The 20,152-nt window shown below is 36.3% G+C and overlaps 1 protein-coding gene across 1 annotated transcript in view; it reads right to left on the bottom strand.

The window, feature by feature from the left end:
- The window catches only part of LOC103074859 (protein transport protein Sec24B), a gene marked incomplete at its 3' end in the record, with an annotated part of 80,739 nt that overhangs the window by 24,543 nt on the left and 36,044 nt on the right, over positions 1-20,152 (bottom strand). Inside the window, exons 4-5 of the mRNA XM_007452166.1 lie at positions 15,416-15,520; positions 932-1,012 (exon numbers count right to left, since the gene is read on the bottom strand). Coding sequence (XP_007452228.1) covers positions 932-1,012; positions 15,416-15,520 — 186 coding nt within the window. The remainder of the gene's footprint in view (positions 1-931; positions 1,013-15,415; positions 15,521-20,152) is intronic.

Below are 20,152 nucleotides of genomic sequence, written 5' to 3' on the forward strand. Positions count from 1 at the left end.
AGAACCCTTAACCACAAAAGACTGAGTAGCTTATTTAAGTATTCTTGAAATGTTAAAAGGGAACTCTGTACTAAGCTGAGAAGATTAAAGTTTTCTACTGACTCATAGAACAGTGATAGCAAGATGGTGTGTGAAGTCCAGCACACGCCAACTTCAATTAAGCTTCATCCTGGATAATTAACAACATGATAAGAAATAAAGCGAAGAGCAAAATTACTTGTTCTGTTAATCCTAAAGTCTGGAATCATTAGAAAGAAAAGACAAAGAAGGAGGTCAGGTGTGGTTGTCAGGCTGTTGGTGATAGGAGACAGGCAAATAAGGAAGATCACAGCACAAGATGCTATAATGAAATAACTAATCATTATAGAAGTTCAGTTCGTAATTTTTTTAAACACTATCCACCACTCCTGTTCCTACATATGACCAAAGTTACTTCCAGATATGGTTAAAAGTAATGCCTCCAAAACCTACCCCCAAGTTGGTTAATCTATTTACCTGGTGGAGGCAGCCAGGAGCCATAGGGGGAGTAAAGAGTCAAAGACTATTTATATTCAGAGGCTAGTTGGAAGAAATTCAAGGACCTAAGCATGAGAACAGAAATATAAAATTTATTTAAGGAATTATTAGCATAAAAAAGAAGGGAAAAGAAGAGAAAAATTATTCAGTATTAAGTCTTTTAGAAAGAGGAAAAAGATAAAGAGCATGGTAACAAAAATCAAGTAATAAATTTCCTTGGCCTCCCAAAAACAGCATCCACAGTTGTTATGTGACAATTATACCATTAAATTAAGGCTGAAAAAACCAGGAAAATGTCCCTTTTTTTCTGTTAAAAATATAGTCAGCTAATTATGTATAGTACATGTTCATGTTTGAAGTAATTGATGGTCAGTAACCTTTCAAATAAACATCAAATATGCACAAAACAAATTACCTGGATAGCTGCCTCCTTCTAGGGCATCATAACTGTTGGGCATTGGAGAAGCACTGCTTGTGGTAGAAGAGCTGTCAACACCTAAAAGGAAAACCAAAATATCTACTAAGTTTAAAATGACAACATATCTTAAAGCAACCTTTGGCAATTTTGAAAAAGATGTTTTGCTGATCTAGGAAAATTCCTGATCCTAAAAACATGAAATGACTGATGTTTAATGACATTTAAAAAACCATACATAAATTTCTGATAATAAGAACAGGGGGTGAAAGTGGGAAGAATATGGAGCTGATAAAATTTAAGCAGACACACATGAAGGCATCTTAAAGAAAAGATACACAACTTTCAAAGTAGTCAAACACACAAACATCAATTTTAGATTGATAGAAATGTTAATAAAATCGCATCTCAAAGATTGGATCTACCAAATCACAAGCTATTAAATACCCTATATCAATATCACGTTATTTTCAGATAATTAAATTTTAATTACTTTTATAACTCAGCATAGCTGTATGAAACCTTCATAAGAGAGGAATCTATGGCTTGGGTTGCTACCTAGCATGTTACTAAGCTTTTCTATGCCTCGGTTTATTCATCTGCTCAATCAAGATTAAACAGTACCTGCCATATTTAATAACAAAAATAAAAGGTACTCTAATAAATATGTGTTAGATTATAAGAATTTTTATTACATGTATTCGTTCAAAACTTGAAAGACTAACAGGACTATTCAGTGGCCATTTACGATAAAACGTAGTGGTGTCACACAGCTAGTAGAACATATATTTCTCTCATTTATTCACTTAACAAATATTTTATTGAGAGCCTACAGTTAACATAGGTAGATACACTAGAGTATATACTAATGAATAAAACTGAAAACGGGGCTTCCCTGGTGGCGCACTGGTTGAGAGTCCGCCTGCCGATGCAGGGGACGCGGGTTCGTGCCCCGGTCCGGGAAGATCCCACATGCCGCGGAGCGGCTGGGCCCATGAGCCATGGCCGCTGAGCCTGCGTGTCCGGAGCCTGTGCTCCGCAACGGGAGAGGCCACAACAGTGAGAGGCCCGCGTACCACAAAAAACCAAAAACCAAAAAAAAAAAACAAAAAAAAACTGAAAATGCACACAGCCTCTCTCTTGTGTTAAAGATCTTGGTCTTTTTCACCAGAAGATAAAATTCTATGGTACAGAGGTTATCCCTGGCTCCTAACACCAATATTATAACCGGGTTTAAACTACATTTTAGGTTAATTTTCAACTGTGATATAGAAAGAATAGATATGCATAACTATCTTTCATTGAATAATTTTGGTTAACTACAAGAACTCAGTGTATTGACTCAGGGCATAATAGCTAAAATTTTTTGTGTAGGAACATTTTGTTATCAGTAAAGAACATGATCTGGAGGCAAAAGACTGTAGTTACATTAGACTCTGTCGTTTAATTGCTAAATAACTTTGGGTAAGTGACAATCATCATAATACTCTCTCTCGCAAAATGAGAACAATTTTTTAAATGCCCTTTGTGTGCTTTTTAATGTTCTTGTGATGCTTAGATAAGACTGGTTATGAAGCAACTTACAAAACATGAAGGTTATAAAATAAATAATAGGTGAAAGACACTAATACATACCAAGTGTTTTCTTTGTGATAAATAGAATATTGTTGCATATATAGGTCATTACTCTTAATTAAGAATGGGAAGTAATGGCTCTTCCTTTTCCTTGTATTTGTGAATTTATAACTAAAGAAGAATGCTGATATACAAGGTCAAAAGTCTTGAGGTAATAGCATTAAAAAACAATACACCAAAACCCAAATATTCACCAAGAGATGAATGGATGAACAAAATGTGGTGTATCGATACAATGGGATATTATTCAGCTATAAAAAGGAATTAAGTACTGATACAGGCTAACATATGAATGACCCTTGAAAACATGCTAAGCAAAAGAAGCCAGACACAAAAGGTCACACACTGAATGATTTTATTTATATGAAATATCCAGAAAAGGTAAATCTCTGGAGATAGAAAGTAGATTGGTGGTTACCAGGGGCTGAGAGGAGGGGGAAATGAGAAGTTACTGCTTAATGGGTATAGAGTTCCTTTTTAGGATGATGAAAATGTTTAGTTTTATCAAGTTCACTACATTTACAAAGTTAGAACTAGATAGAAGTGGTGACTGCATGACAACCCAAATGACAGAATCAGATAGAGGTGGTGGTTGCACAACATTGTGAATATACTAAATGCCACTGTATACTTTAAAATGTTTAATTTTATGTTATGTAGATTTCACCTCAAAACAAAACAAAACCAATATGCCAAGACATTTCAATGGGGAAAGAATATTCTCTTCAACAAACTGTGCTGGAACAACTAGATATCCACATGCAGCAGAATGAAGTTAGACCCCTTCCTTACACCTTATGCTAAAATTAACTCAAAATGGATCATAGACCTAAATGTAAGTGCTAAAACTCTTAAAATATGGGAGTAAATCTTCATGACCTTCGGTTAGGCAGTGGATTTTTAGATATGACATCAAAAGCACAAGCAACAAAAAGAAAGAAAATAGATATACTGGACGTCATCAAATTAAAAACTTTTGTGTTCCAAAGATATCATTAAGAAAATAAAGAGATAACCCACAGAATGAGAGAATATATTTGCAAATCATGCATCTAGTTAATAAAGGTCTAATACGCAAAATATTTACAGAACTCTATGACTCAACAATAAAAAGACAAATAACCAAATTAAAACGAGTAAGGGATCTAAACAGACATTTCTACAAAAAAGATAAACCAATGGCCAATAAGCACATGAAAAGATGCTCAACATCACTAGCTATTCCGGAAATAAAAATCAAAACCACAGTGAGATACCATTTCACATCCACTAGGATGTCTGTAATTCAAAAGACAGATAACAGAAAGTTCTGGCAAGGATGTGGAGAAATGGAAGCCTCCACAAGATTGTAAAATGTTGTAGCCATGTTGAAAAACAGTCTGACAGTTTCTCAAAAGGCGGCAAACAGTTATCACATGACCTGGCAATTCCATTCAAGAGAAATGAAAACATACACCCCCCACAAAGAGTTGTGCATGAACGCTCACAGAAGCATTATGCATAACAGCCCAAAAGTGGAAACAACCCAAATGTCCAACAACTTACGAACAGGTAAATAAGATGTGATATGTATCCACACAATAAGATATTATTTAGCAATAGAAAGGAACACAGGACTGATACATGCCATAACACAGATGAAACTTGAAAACATTATGCTGAGAAAGAAGCCAGTCACAAAAACCAAATAGTATGTGATCTATTTATATGAAAGGTTCAAAACAGACAAATCTATAAAAACAAAAAGTAGATTAGTAGATTAGTGCGTGTATGTGTGCATGCATGCATGTAGGGGGACAAGAATAGGAAGTGACTGCTAAAACATGGAGTTTCTACTTTGAGGTGAAGAAAATGTTCTAGAATTACATAGTGATGGTTGCAGAACTTTGTTTAAATTTAAATGAGTGTATTTTATGGTATGTGAATTATATCTCAATAAAGTTATTATAAAAATACCATAGAGGACAAACGTATGGACACCAAGGGAGAAAGTGGCAGGGGTGGTGGTGGTGGTGGGATGAACTGGGAGATTGGGGTTGACATGTATACACTGATGTGTATAAAACTGATGACTAATAAGAACCTGCTGTATAAAAACATAAATAAAATAAAATTAAAAAAAAATACCATAGAAGCAAAAATAAACAAATGAGCCCTAATCTAACTTAAAATGCTTTTGCACAGCAAAGGAAAACACCAACAAAATGAAAAGACAATCTACGGAATGGGAGAAAAAAATTGGCAAATGATGAGACCAACACTAGGTTAAATATCCAAAATACACAAACAGCTCATATAACTCAGTATCAAAAAAACCCAAACAACCCAATCAAAAAAATGGGCAGAAGACCTAAATAGACATTTCACCAAAGAAGACATACAGATTATCAACAGGCACATGAAAAGATGCTCAACATTATTATTAGAGAAATGCAAATCAAAACCACAATGAGGTATCACCTCACACTGGTCAGAATGGCCATCAACAAAAAGTCTACAAATAAGAAATGCTGGGGAGGGTGTAGAGAAAAGAGAACCCTTATGCACTGTTGGTGGGAATGTAAATTGGTGCAACCACTATGGCGAACAGTATGGGTGTTCCTTAAAAAAGTAAAAATAGAGCTACCATATGATCCAGCAATCCCACTCTTGGGGGTATATATCCAGAAAAAATAAAAACTCTAATTTGAAAAGATATATGCACATCAATGTTCACAGCAGCACTACTTACAAGAGCCAAGACATGGAAGCAACCCAAGTGCCCATCAACTAACAATTAGCTTAAGGACATGTAGAGAGAGAGAGAGAGAGAGAGAGAGAGAGAGAGAGAGAGAGAGAGAGAGAGGTGAGTGTGTGTGTGTGTGTGTATGTATTTATATATATACACACACACAATAGAATATTACTCAGCCATAAAAAAGGGATGAAATATTGCCATTTACAGCAACATGGATGGACCTAGAGAAAATTATACTTAGTGAAGTCAGACAGAGAAAGACAAATACTATAAGATATCACTTATATGTGGAATCTAAAAAATAATACAAATGAATCTATATATAAAACAAAACAAAGCTTTTGCACAGCAAAGGAAACCATAAACAAGATGAAAAGACAACCCTCAGAATGGGAGAAAATATTTGCAAACAAATCAATGGACAAAGGTTTAATCTCCAAAATATATAAACAGCTCATGCAGCTCAGTATTAAAAAAACAAAAACAACCCAATCCAAAATGGGCAGAAGACCTATAGACATTTCTCCAAAGAAGACATACAGATGGCCAAGAAGCACATGAAAAGCTGCTCAACATCACTAATTAGAGAAATGCAAATCAAAACTACAATGAGGTATCACCTCACACCAGTCAGAATGGGCATCAGCAGAAAATCTACAAATGCTGGAGAGGGTGTGGAGAAAAGGGAACCCTCTTGCACTGTTGGTGGGAATGTAAACTGATACACTTAATGTAAATTGATGCAGTCACTATGGAGAACAGTATGGAGGCTCCCTACAAAACTAAAAATAGAATTACCATATGATCCAGCAATCCCACTACTGGGTATATACACAGAGAAAACCATAATTCAAAAAGACACATGCACCCCAATGTTCACTGCAGCACTATTTACAATAACCAGGTCATGGAAGCCACCTAAATGCCCATCAACAGACGAATGGATAAAGATGATGTGTGACATATATACCATGGAATATTACTCAGCCATAAAAAGAAACGAAATTGGGTCATTTGTTGAGACGTGGATGGATCTAGAGACTGTCATACAGAGTGAAGTAAGTCAGAAAGAGAAAAACAAATATCTATATTAACGCATATATGTGGAACCTAGAAAAATGGTACAGATGAACCGTTTTGCAGGGCAGAAATTGAGACACAGATGTAGAGAACAAACGTATGGACACCAAGGGGGGAAAGCGGCAGGGGTCTGGGGGTGGTGTGATGAATTGGGCGACTGGGATTGACATGTATACACTGATGTGTATGAAATTGATGAGTAATAAGGACCTGCTGTATAAAAAAAATATAAAATTAAATTGAAAAATTACAAAAACAAAACAAGAAAAAAAACCCAAAACAAAACAGACTCACAGACATAGAAAACAAACTCATGGTTACTAAAGGGGAGAAGGGAGTGGGACAAATTAGGAGCATAGGATTAACAGGTACAAAATACATACTACTACTTAATTATGCTGCTTAGCTTCTTCTTTCCATGTCAAATCAAATACTAATGCTTAAAAATATTGCCCATTTAGATAATAATGTTATAGTAACAAACTTTAAAGTATTAATTTGATAGAAATATTCTATTTTATTTATTGGATCATTTGAAACCTGCTAGCTTAAAATTCACTTTCAGGGCTTCCCTGGTGGCACAGGTTAAGAATCCGCTTGCCAATGCAGAGGACACGGGTTCGAGCCCTCCAAGAAGATCCCACATGCCACGGATCAACTAAGCCCATGTGCCACAAGTACTGAGCCTGCGCTCTAGAGCCCGCGAGCCACAACTACTAAGCCCGGTGCCACAACTACTGAAGACACACCACACACCTAGAGCCCGTGCTCTGCAACAAGAGAAGCCACCCAGTAAGAAGCCCGCGCACTGCAACAAAGAGTAGCCCCCGCTCACCGCAACTAGAGAAAAGTCTGCACACAGCAACGAAGACCCAATGCAGCCCAAAGTAAAAATAAATACATAAACTAAAAAATAAATAAATAAAAGAATAAAATAAAATTCACTTTCAGGGACTTCCCTGGTAGTCCAGTGGCTAAGAATCCACCTTCCAATGCAGGGGACACGGGTTCAATCCCTGGTCGGGGAACTAAGATTCCCACACGCTGTGGGGAAACCAAGCCCATGCACACTAGAGCCTGCGCACCACAACTGGAGAGCCTGCATGCCTCGACTAGAGAGAAGCCTGAGCACAGCAACGAAGAGCCTGTGTGCCACAAGGAAGAGCCTGCGCGCTGCAACTAAAGAGCCCACCAGCTGCAACTAAGACCCAATGCAGTTGAATAAATAAATTAATTTAAAAAGTTTTTAAAATTCACTTTCAGAAGAAAAGAACAAATGCAAATCTCTATTTTGAACTTGTTAAAATATCAAAGCAACAATAAAAGTTACAAATCCAGATGAAACACTAAACAGACTCAAACTTTGCTAAAACTTATTGTTCAGATTAATTCTAATTAGGTTATGCCATTACTGCCAATACAAATCAAAATGATATTTTTTAAAAAGGTACATTATGAAACATGTCAATATTCTAAACATGCTTAAAAACACTTTCACTAGTTCCCCTACTATTTTATAGAATAAGGTCTAAATGTTTTTATACTGCCATAAAAAAAACTTCAAAATTTGTCTTCCACTTTCCTTGTCACCTCCATCTCCCACCTGTTCTTGTACCACCTTCCCTCTTTTACCTTATGACACAGTCACACCCAACTTCTCACTCTTCATCCCAATACACTATTTTTTGTGTTATGTACCGTACATATTGGTCTGTTAGCCTAGATTTTCTTTTTCCACATGGCAAATTCCTACTCATCCTTCAAATTTCAAACCCTTCCTAAAACCTTTCTGACATGCCAATGGAAATCATTTCTTCTCCTATATAGGGACATTTTCTTAACACCGAATTACTGTACTTTTCAAGCTGTACTGTAATCACATATGATATTTGCTTCCCTGTCATATTATTAGTATACAGAGGCAGCTATGCTACTGTATTGATATTTGGAACCACGATACCAAGCAAAATACTGCTTTCTAAATACGAGCTAGTTTTAGTCGAATGAGAAGCTTTGGTACTTGTCACCACTCTTAAAACCTCTGATAAGTCCAGTTTGCCTTAGTCACTTTACGCTGCAATTAGTGATAACAAATATTCTGAGATCAAACGGAGGGTGAATATGAATGTAATACTTGGGAAACATTTTCCCTCATTCTTTTACTGGCTCTATGTCACAGGTTGAGAGAAGAAAAGGGGAAGTCAGAAAAGAGGGGGAGTTGAATCTGAGGAAGTAAGGAGTAAGGTCAAATGAATAGCTCAGAATCTGTGAAGTTGAGGGAAAAAAACCAGGATGCACTGAAGCCTTCTAAAAAAAGCTTAAGCCATCCTCTCTCCATGGGTCAACAAAGTCTAATATAGTTACTTACTAGTATTGTTCAACTTGGAATTAACGAGGTAATTTGAGATTTCACTTCCTCATAACTTGTATAAAACATGGAAAAACTGTAAGTCAAATTCCATCTCTACCACTTACCAGTTGAGAAAAAATGGACGAGAACCCTAACATTTCTAAGCCATTCCTTATTTGTAAAAACAGATGTTATAACACCTACTCCACAGGCCTAATGTTAAGATTAAACAGCTATAACAGATATAAATTAAACAGATACTAGCCAGAGACTCAGGAAATGCTCTTTTTTTTCTCTTCCCTCTTCCTTTGCTAAAACAGTGCTACAAAAGAGGGGAAAAGAAAGACCAAGACAAGAACCTCCTGATGGATAAGGCTAATTGTTTGCTCTCAGACGTCAACCAAACTTTCCTTAACATTTATCACTGAGAACAAAGTTACTTTTGATTTGTAAAAATGGTTCTCTTCTTTCAGTAATACACTGCTAATACTCTACCCCGCTCTCCAATCTTCTTTCTACCTTAGTCTAAGAACTCTTATTTCTCACTGGCTTATTCCAAAAGCTTCAAGCTCTAATCAATTTCTTCTGTAAATGCAAAATCAATTTGAATTCACAAAATGCAAGTTTGGTTATGTTATTTTCCCATGTAAACTCCTTCAGTGACCTCTCACTACCTTCAAGATAAAATCCAAACTCCTTACTAGGAAACGCAAGGTTCTTAAAGATCTTACCCAGCCATCCTACTGACCCTCACTCAATTCTTCTTGCCACTGCTCTCTGCAAACCATAGGTCCCAAACTCACTAAAGTTCCCCAAATATGCTACCTTCTCTCAAGGGTCTTGCTTTGTTTCAAAAAGTGTCTCTGCCTCTCCCCAGATCCCTCACTTGCCCAATTCCAAGTTCTTTCAGATTCAGTTTAGGTTCCCCTGCCCCCGCTCCAGGAGAATCCTCCCTGTCATCCCACCCTACATCTGGTTCCAAATTCTCCTATGTATTCCTATAAAACACTATGATTAACACAGGACTCACTATCATTTTGTTCTATATTCCAAATCAGACTGTGAGCTTCTTGGGTTTTTAATCAAGTTCACAAATAGGGCATTATTAGTCTGCTTATAAATTGGTTGTTCAGAACTCAGAATACACTTTTTCAAAGAAATAATGAAATAACTGGTATTTATTACCCCAAGTTGTTTCATAAGCACTCTTAAAAAACCCATAATCCATATTATTGATTAAACACTATACATTTATGACAGGCTGGAAAAAATAAAGCATTTGCAAATGTTTAGTATTTCAGTTAATTAGTTTTAGGGCTAGCCTAGACATCCAATCACCATCCAACCACTATTTCTATTTGAAAGTGCCTTCTGAATTCGAACTCTGGACACTGGTACCAAATCTCCTTCTGCTATAGCCCTAATACTCTGCCCTCTTCCACTGTACAGAGAGCTGGAGTTTCCAGCTATAGCAATTATATATACAGGATGTTTGCAAGCTAGAACAGGTATCATCTGCAAACATATGACCACATTTTGTTTTCAATGTATATGAATACTGAAAACCCTGAAACTAATACTGTTCTTAATGGCATGGATATCTTTTTATATCCTTCACAGACCTAGGACATGTATTCAATTTCTAAAATTTAAAAAGTATACTAAATATGTATTGAATTTAGTTGAAACATATTTGCTAAAATAATCACATAGTATATCAGTTAAAGAGAAAGACAGATTTGAGCCCTTTTAGGGATTTTCTTTGGTGGGGGGTAGGGGAGTGGTGGAAGAAAAGGGAAGATGTTGATCAAAGAGTACAATCTTCCAGCTATACATGTTCTAGGGATCTGGGGATCTAATGTATAGCAAAATGATTATAGTTAACAATACCATATTATATGCTTGAATTTAAAAGAAAAAGAAGAATTTTCTGTGGAAGTTAGAGATAAGGCCAATACTGTGCTGTTATCTACAGGAGTTGACTTAATTTGTTCTGTATCAAAATACAACATTACCTTTTAAAATATCCAAGCAAACCATAAACATATCATTATCTTTGACATAGTACCTGGCACTGAATAATTACTATTAGCCTGTGTGAAAGTCAAATAAAAATTGACTAGCACCTTAAAATTCATTATGAAAAAATCAGAAGTTTTTTCCTAACGTCATTTACAAAATATAGCATCAAGCTGTCACATTACTAGAGCCATGGGAGAGAGCTTCCTGTTGTCCTCTGGCCTCTTCCTAACCTGAAAACTCCCGAGAGGAAAGGCACTGTGAGTATGGATAGCAGGTGACAGAACATTAGCTGACAGTGTCTCCCAGGGACTAGGGCTGATACTGATCTGATTTTTTACTCTCCCCTTTCACTTTATTTCACTGCTTACTCCCTTTCACTCCCATTTCCAAGTTAGTATTCCTTACTAGTATAGGTATGACAGTACTTGTCTTCAGTACTGAATCTAAAACTAATAAAAGGTCCACTCTAGCACTAACAACTGAAGGAGTGAATACCTGTGACTGAATAAACTTAGTGAGGAATTTAAGATATAACCATTATGGGAACCTGATAGCTTGCTATCTGCTCAAGCCTTCTTTAAGTTTATTCTCCAACAATTCTGAACTTTCAGAAGCTGCCAACAAAACATAAGACTGTCTCTAGTACAAAATCCTATTTTAGTTTCCAAGTGTGCATTTAATGAGGAAACCTTAAAAAGGAAGCCTATTTGTAGCATGTAGTAATTTAAAAAAATATAATTAGATGGTTTAATGTAAAATCAGAACTGAAATCAAAATTTTCTTTTAAAACTGAAAGTTTTAAATAAATATCCGTGTACTTGACTCCTAGATAGACCCGCTGTCAAGGAAACCCTAAGCTTTAATAAATGAAAAGCTAAAATAAGAGGATAGCTACTTTAAATATAACTATAAAGAAGATTATCACTGATTTCCAAACCTGCTTGCTAGTTGATATTTCATTACTGCTTAATAAATTTTTCCAAAATTGGAGAATAATCCACATAAACTAAATATACAAAAATCTCATGATTATAGGGAATGAATACCACTGAAATGCTTAAAAAATAGAGCACTCCAAAATCTCTACTCGACAGATACACTTATGTGTAATCTCCACACCAATTTGAGGCATTCTTTTACCTTTTTACATATGAAAAAAATACTGTAACTGAGCAGGATTTAAAAAATAAAATAAAATTCATTTTAAAGCTAGATTTTCTTTCCATTTTTTCTTTCCCCTCACTTAGAATGTCCCTTTAATTTGCAATCAACAAAAAATAGGACTTCTTTTTTTTTTTTTTTACAAACCATGAAGAGATAACACCAGGATCCTAGTAAAAATGTCCATAGTCCAGTCATTATTTTGCTGCATAATAAAAAAGGCAAAGGAGGAAGACAACACGTAAGAAATGCCATGGTGACCACTGCCATGTGCCCTTTAGTTCCCACCTATTCCAGGGCTTTGTGTTCTCACTAGGAGATAAAGACTATCCTCTTCACACCTCTCTGCAGACAGACCTCGGTTTGAATCTCTGCTCTGCTACTTAGGAGTTGTGTGACCAGAGACAAATGTTACTGTACATGTTCAGATCGTAGTCAACTCATCTGCAAAATGGAGCCAATTATCTCTGCCTTGCAGGATTGTTGAGAAGAACGAATTGAGATAAAAACATGTTCTCAATGTTAGTAATGACACCTAATTTTTTTTTTTTTTTTTTTTGTACACGGGCCTCTCACTGTTGTGGCCTCTCCCGTTGCGGAGCATAGGCTCTGGACGTGCAGGCTCAGCGGCCATGGCTCACGGGCCCAGCTGCTCAGCGGCATGTGGGATTTTCCCGGGCCGGGCCACGAACTCGTGTCCCCTGAATTGGCAGGCGGACTCTCAACCACTGAGCCACCAGGGAAGCCCACACCTAATTTTTTTTGAGAGATTTTACCATTTGCCAGACACTGTTCTAAGCTCTTTACGAAGAATACCTTCAATCCTCAAAACAACCATATGTAATTGTTACCATTATTATTCCTCATTTACAGATGAGTAAATTGAGACTCAATGAGTTTAAGAAACTTGTCTAAGGTCACAAAGCTAATAAGTGACAAAGTCAGGATTTGACTTTAGAAGAAAAGACACAAACCCCCACAGCTTTTAGCTCTTTAGTGCTGCATCTGGCACACAGTAAGTACTCAAAAATGTTAGGTATTATTAAAATCTAAATGCTGTGAGTTAAGAATTTAGGGATTTTTAATCTGTAATATATTCAAGAAAAAAGTAGTTAAATAAGATAAGGTGATAGGAGAAAAGCCTATGCTTTAATGCTAAATCTTTTTGATTTTCCAGTTTTTTTTTCTGTCTAAGGAAAAGGGGTTTTTAACCACTGCACCTAATTGTAAGCAGAACAAAAACGGGGGTAATTTAGGCTGACAAATAACATTACGCAAAAAAACACATTTTTGAAATGTGTAAAATAAGGATCATGAGATTAAAAAGTGAGACATATGTAGGATCTGAATAATATATACATTAAGTAATAATAATAATTCAGGACCTGGGAGCAATGACCCATCATTAGCAATGACCACACATTACAATTACATCTTGGTTTCTAAAACACCCTTCTCTACTATAGGCACCAGGACTAAAGGAAATGGTTTGTCCCAGGCTTGCAGCAGCCCAAAAGCAAGATGAGCTAGGAACATCTTTTCGAGTACTTAAGGTACTTAAAATAAGTGCTTAAAGATTCATGGGAACATTTAAAAAAGACAGTTTGAAGGAGCTGCTAACTGGCCAGGACAAGTTGCTATCAAAATAATTAATGACAGTAATGGATTATTACCCACTGAATAAAATAAGAATCCATGAGTCAATATGAACCCAAAGCAATCAACAAGGGAGAAGAGAAAGCTCTTCTTCACAATGAAACCTCAACTCATAAATATAGAAGGAATGTTGGAACTAGAAAATCACCAATGAATGTTAAAACTAGTGAGTGACGGTTTAAAAAAAAGAACAGGAAATTTACGTAGTATCATAGAATTTCCCCACAAATTACTTATTAATTTCAATGGAAAAAAGAAGTACCTTTACAGTTGAGAAACCTGGCAGACACCATCTTAATCAAGTGATCAAAGTTAACATCATCAATATGGGGATAAATCAACAACGTGTGCCTCGGACACAATGTACTGAGAATACAACATTACTTCAGTGGTGATCTTGCCAAAAAATGCATGATTTGAATCTAATCACAAGTACACACCAGATAACCCCAAACTGAGGGACATTCTACAAAATAACTGGCCTCTATTACTGGCCTCTATTATTCAAAAATGTCAAAGTCAAGAAAGAGAAAGAAAGGTTAAGGGACTGTTCTAGGTTGAAGGAATCTAAACAGAAATGACGACTAAATTCAGTGCATGACCCTGGGCCATGGAAACAGCTATAAAAGATCTTACTGAGACAACTGTTGAGATTTGACTATGGACTGTGTAACAGATATTATTGCAACAGTGCTCAATTTCTTGACAACTGTATTGTGTTTATGTTATGTAAGGCATTGTCCTTACGGTCAGGAAATACGTACTGGAGTATTTAGAGGTAAAGGTTCATGATATCTCCACCTTCAAATGACGTAGGAAAAAATGTTTATAGAGAGAAGCAAATGCGGCAAAAATGGTAAAGTGTATACGGTAGTTTCACTCTTCTATAAGATTGAAATTATATAAAATAAAAAATTACCCCAAATTCAGAAAGATAAATGGGTATGTAGATTTTTAAGGTAAGAAAAATTACTCTCCATCTGGAACCCTCTATTTTCAACCCACCACCTCAAATCATGCATAAAGATTTGAATATTTAAAAAATGCAAAGGAAGTGGAAACTTTTAGTTAAGCAGATTGTTTAGAGAGAAAACCCTTCCACTCAATTATAAAGATAACAGAAAGAGAATCATGGTCACGTATAATAACCTGAAAGATCATCACTTATTGGTTCAGTCAAACGATTAGAATTAATGGACGAACTGAGTAGCTTAATACTCAACAGTTATACTTATCAAAGGCAGAAAAAGATATTAAACAGCCTGCAACACATAATCGCATGCACAGTGTCTTTACCTATAGCATGATGTGAACTACTACTTCATGAAGCAGGAAAATAACTAAAACTTTGGGGTCTTCTAAATATACAACAGAAAAGGCCACAAGGACTTCAGAGGAACAATGTCCTATTTCTCTTTCACTTTTATGAAGTCCACATGATTCATTTTGATTAGACTAAAGTAGCATGCAAAGCAGAAAATAAAACATTCCTAAAAGGAGTCCTAAAAGGGCGCTGCAGCAATCATCAGCCAAAAGCTTCAGTCAGGACTCATTCTTTAGCAAGTGGCACGAGAGAAAATGCGCTTCGGAAAGAAGAAAGCACTCTATCATCGTGAAAAATGCATTGTTACTTACAAAACGGTAGAGGGGTCCAAAGGAGAAAACACAAAACAAATAAACATGCAAAACTCCTCATTTCGAGTGACCCAACCTTCTATAACTGAAACCAAGCTACTGAGCTAAATCTGCAAAGACACATTTTTTAAGGACCAGTAAGACTGTGGACATAAAAAGAAAACTCGAGCAGGGAAAGATCAAGAACTGGTGTAAAGCTAAAGCAGACCTGCTTCCTCATCCTCCTCCTCCTCTTCCTCATCATCGGAAGTGGATGACAAGGGAGTTGGTGCGGAGCTAGCTTGATTATTAACATATTCACCATACTGCATGCCTGTAAAGTGGAAAGCACAAACACAAGAGTCAAACCAACAGGAGAGATGAGAAATAAAATTCTGACATTGCATTAAAAGTGAGAAAGAACTCTGACATTCCGAAGAACATCCCAGCATGCATATTAATATCAACTAACTTATTATCAAAACTAAAACAAACCGTTAGAAAATCTCTGCGAAGCAGTTTAGTAAAAGCAGCTTTAATATGAACTAATTGGTCTAAGTGTAAAAAAATAAAAAGGACCATGTCTGACGCTGTTAAGATTTAGGAAACTGCACTGATATTCCCTGAACATTTTACTGAGCTCTGTACATGTTTACCTTCTTTGAGCTTGGGGCCCTTGTGGTATACTTCCTTTGGGACTGTGTATTCTTGGTGAGCAGTAATCATTTCTACTGAAATGAATTTATACAACACACGTACAGATACTTGGTACCTTCCTTCTGCTAATGCCACCCTGCTGGTAACTCAGTTCTCATAACAGAAAAACAATGACAGTTAAAGAAAAGAACTGTATTGAGCATAGTTCTCTGCTCAGAGTAGATGCTCAAAAAAAAAAGGCTTATTAAATGTGGCCCTACAAGTGAGACAATTACAGAAAAGTAAATTTTCTGAGACGGCCAATCATCTCAGCATCAGACTAATGCCTACATGTGAGTCTGAAGTAGGTGAATGAGACTAGTCCTCAGTGTGAGATACAGCAAGAGAAAGCAGAGTCTCTGGAAAAGGCCCAACAACTGGTAACTGTATAGTACTTTCCTTTAAAAAAAAAAAAGTTGATTGCATATTTTTATTATTTGATTAATCTAGCAAAATCAAGACAAAAAATTAACATCCACAAAATTTCTAAGGGGAAAATTTTTAAAACTTAATCAAAATGCAAACGCTTCATAAATAAAAATAAACATCCTTACAAAGAAAAATCTTATAGCTCAATTTGAAAAAACAGTAACATAGTGTGGATTTTCAAGAATATTTCACAATACTGGAAGCACAATGAAGCCCTGCCTCACCAAAAAAATCATGTGGTAGACCTCTGATGCTCTCTTCATTGTTTTTTTCAGATGACCTTTTTTTTTTTTTTTTTTTTTGCGGTACACAGGCCTCTCACTGCTGTGGCCTCTCCCGCTGCGGAGCACAGGCTCCGGACGCGCAGGCTCAGTGGCCATGGCTCACGGGCCCAGCCGCTCCGCGGCATGTGGGATCCTCCTGGACCGGGGCACAAACCCGTGTCCCCTGCATCGGCAGGCGGACTCTCAACCACTGCACCACCAGGGAAGCCCCAGATGACCTTTTAAATTAGCATGGAGAAACAAAACTCATGCCTATAGTAAGAAAAAAGCTATTAAAGAGTAAAATCTGAACTTAGAAGAGAGCAAAGGTTAAACTGTATATGAATGAAGCTTTGATCCTCATGACTAAAGAAGTCATGGAAAAATCTGCTAGCTTTGCTGAAACATGTTTTAAATACAGATAAAATGACAATTATCACAAATTTATCTGAGAAAGTAAAAATCAATGTAAAATAAGTTCAGGCAACACAAAAAATAAACTTGGTACCTTGAAAGACCAAATTCAGAGTGGCATGTTCCTCTAATAAAGGCCTAGTTAAAATGAAAATTTGACTAATATTAGACCTTAGGTTAAATATATTAAGAAGTTTATAACAGACATAAGTTAACAGTAAAAAAGATTTTATAGAAAAGAAATTCTTCAATTTAAGAACTTCTTTAAAAACGAAGCACTTTCCCAAAATGCCAATTAGCATTGCACTTTAAAAAGTACACATGTATGTATGTATATAATAAGCAGAAATAAGAGAAAGAAAAAAAAGAAATTACATTTACTGTGCTAAGCTAAGAGAGGCCAAAAAACAGGAAGAAAATCCATTCTTTTCATGACTGAATCATTCTGTAGACTGCTGACTCTAACTAATCAAAGAAGCCAAAGCATAGGGCAAACCTATATGTATTATAAGACAAATATTTTCCTCTTTTTCCAGATTTACTGAATGAAAACAGATATCACATATTATTGGAAAAATATCCAATGCTTAATTGGAAGCAAATGAGATGGCTATCCAATGATTAAAGAAAAATTTATAGAGCAACTACTTAATGTACTGAAACAAACCTATAAATAAGAACAGTAATATTATTTATTACATTATCATTTTAGATTATACAGTGGTTGCCAACTTACTGTATTAACAGAATGTCACAACATACTTAATTTTACTGTCCTAAAAAAAAGATGCAATCCTTTTTGAGAAGTGCCAGAGATGAAAGTATCAAGATTTAAGCTCTTCCCAACTGTGACTCAATATTTAAGGCTCAGAATTTAGCCTTCCTTTGCTCGTTTAAGTAAACTTTGTTAAAAGCTTGGGAATACTAACAGCAGAAGGATATGATATTTTAGTTAATCCACAGAAGAATGGTAAGAGCTCCAGAATAACAATTCACATTTAAATGCCCTGCTGCTCTAGGTTGTATACAGCACACTGTCGAAATGTCCTGGGGTACCTCCCACCCCAGCCATCACCACCAAACAAGGAAGGAATGCCACACCCTCAATTCATTCTGTCTTAAGCAGAGCTTCCAAGGTATGAATCTAGAAAACCAAGAGGCAGGACGCTATTTCACAGACTGAATGACATGATGAAGAGCCTGTTACTGACAGAGCCCCAATATTTTTAAAAAGACGTTCTGTTTAAACTACCTATCATTAAAGTACCTTCAGGCCAAATTGTCCAGGAGAGTTGGAGTTGCTTAATAAAAGGCATCTTTACTGTTCCCTAGATACAGTTACACTGGGAATAAATAAAACTAGTCTTAAGAGAAAACAAATCCCTTGTGGAGGTTAGCTTTTTTAAATTCAAGAGTTCAGACTTTTGAGAAACTGTTACCTTTCCTAATCTGGTCTTCTAACTAGGTACACACACTAGAAGACTTTGCAAGGGTTCCCACGAAAGAAGGCTTTTAAGGGAATCACTCTCCACAGTACTCTCTTTCCTACATCTTATCCACCTAAGAAAGTACCTGTGTTAAGAACAGACTTTTTCTCACTTTACAAAGGAAACACATTACCTTAACTTATCCTAAATCTTACTAGGAAAGCTTCCTCCTTCTTTAAATAATTGATCAAGGCACCCTAAATCTACAGACTATCTTTTACCTTGCCATACATGCTGCAGTTAAAAATGAAGCATATTAGAAATAGGGTTGGCTTTATTAATTTAGAAATAGTGAAAAGTAGGGTGGTGGCAGTAATGATAAATTTATTTAATGATTCTGCATGTGTGAAGGCCCCAACCACTACTGCCAAAGAATCCATTGCTTTTGAAAGAGTCACATGAGAACAAAGCAAAAACAGTAAGAAATACTGAACAGACAAGCAGCAGGACATTATGGATAAAGATGGGGTCTCTGGGTTCAATTCCAGGTAATACCACTTACTAGCTGTGTGTCCTTGGGCAAAATTACTAACCTCTCTGTTCTTCATTTGTATCATCTGTAAGGTGGGGTAATAACTACCTCAAACAGCTGCTGGGAGGATTAAATGAATTAATATATTTTAAATCTTATTAGAATGGTGCCTGAAATATAGTAAATACTATAAAAGTATTCACTACTATTACTTTTTTTTTTTTTTTTTTTTTTTTTTTTTTTGCGGTACGCGGGCCTCTCACTGTTGTGGCATCTCCCGTTGCGGCGCACAGGCTCTGGACGCGCAGTCTCAGCAGCCATGGCTCATGGGGCCCAGCCACTCCGCGGCATGTGGGATCTTCCCGGACCGGGGCACGAACCGGCGTCCCCTGCATCGGCAGGCGGACTCTCAACCACTGCGCCACCAGGGAAGCCCACTACTATTACTATTGAACTTTAAAAACATGTTTTTGGGGCTTCCCTGGTGGCGCAGTGCTTGAGAGTCCGCCTGCCGATGCAGGAGACGCGGGTTCGTGCCCCATTTCGGGAAGATCCCACATGCCGCGGAGCGGCTGGGCCCGTGAGCCATGGCCACTGAGCCTGCGCGTCCGGAGCCTGTGCTCCGCAAATGGGAGAGGCCACAACGGTGAGAGGCCCGCATAACGCAAGAAAAAAAAAAAAAAAAAAACAAAAAAAAAACATGTTTTTGTATATATTTAATTAAAAACAATTATTTTCAACTATTCTTAATACTTATCCCTAGGACAAGTCATTAATTAGAAAAAGAACCTTCTACCAACCTGAATAATATTCTTAATAATGCTAGTTCTTTTAAAAATAAGTAGAACATTTTCTAGGACTACCAGTCTTTTTCAAGAGACACTGGATAAAACTCATAGGTAAAAATTCTACATTTTTTTTCAGAAGCTATGAGATGTTCAATAAAGTACTTTACAACCTATTTTATCATAAAATATTTATAATGGTTATAATCACTTCACATCCCCTTATACTTTATATAGTACTTAATGCTTTCTACCTCCTTTTAACCAAAAACAAAACAAAACAAAAAAATTTACTAGCAGGTAAACCCATTAGTACTTAGTAGCATATATATATATATATATATATATATATATATATATATATATATATAATAAAATACATGGGAACATTTTTATCATGATGTATGATGAAATTAAGAG

Source organism: Lipotes vexillifer, unplaced genomic scaffold, assembly GCF_000442215.2.
Source record: "Lipotes vexillifer unplaced genomic scaffold, Lipotes_vexillifer_v1.1 scaffold22, whole genome shotgun sequence".
Lineage (NCBI taxonomy): Eukaryota > Metazoa > Chordata > Mammalia > Artiodactyla > Lipotidae > Lipotes > Lipotes vexillifer.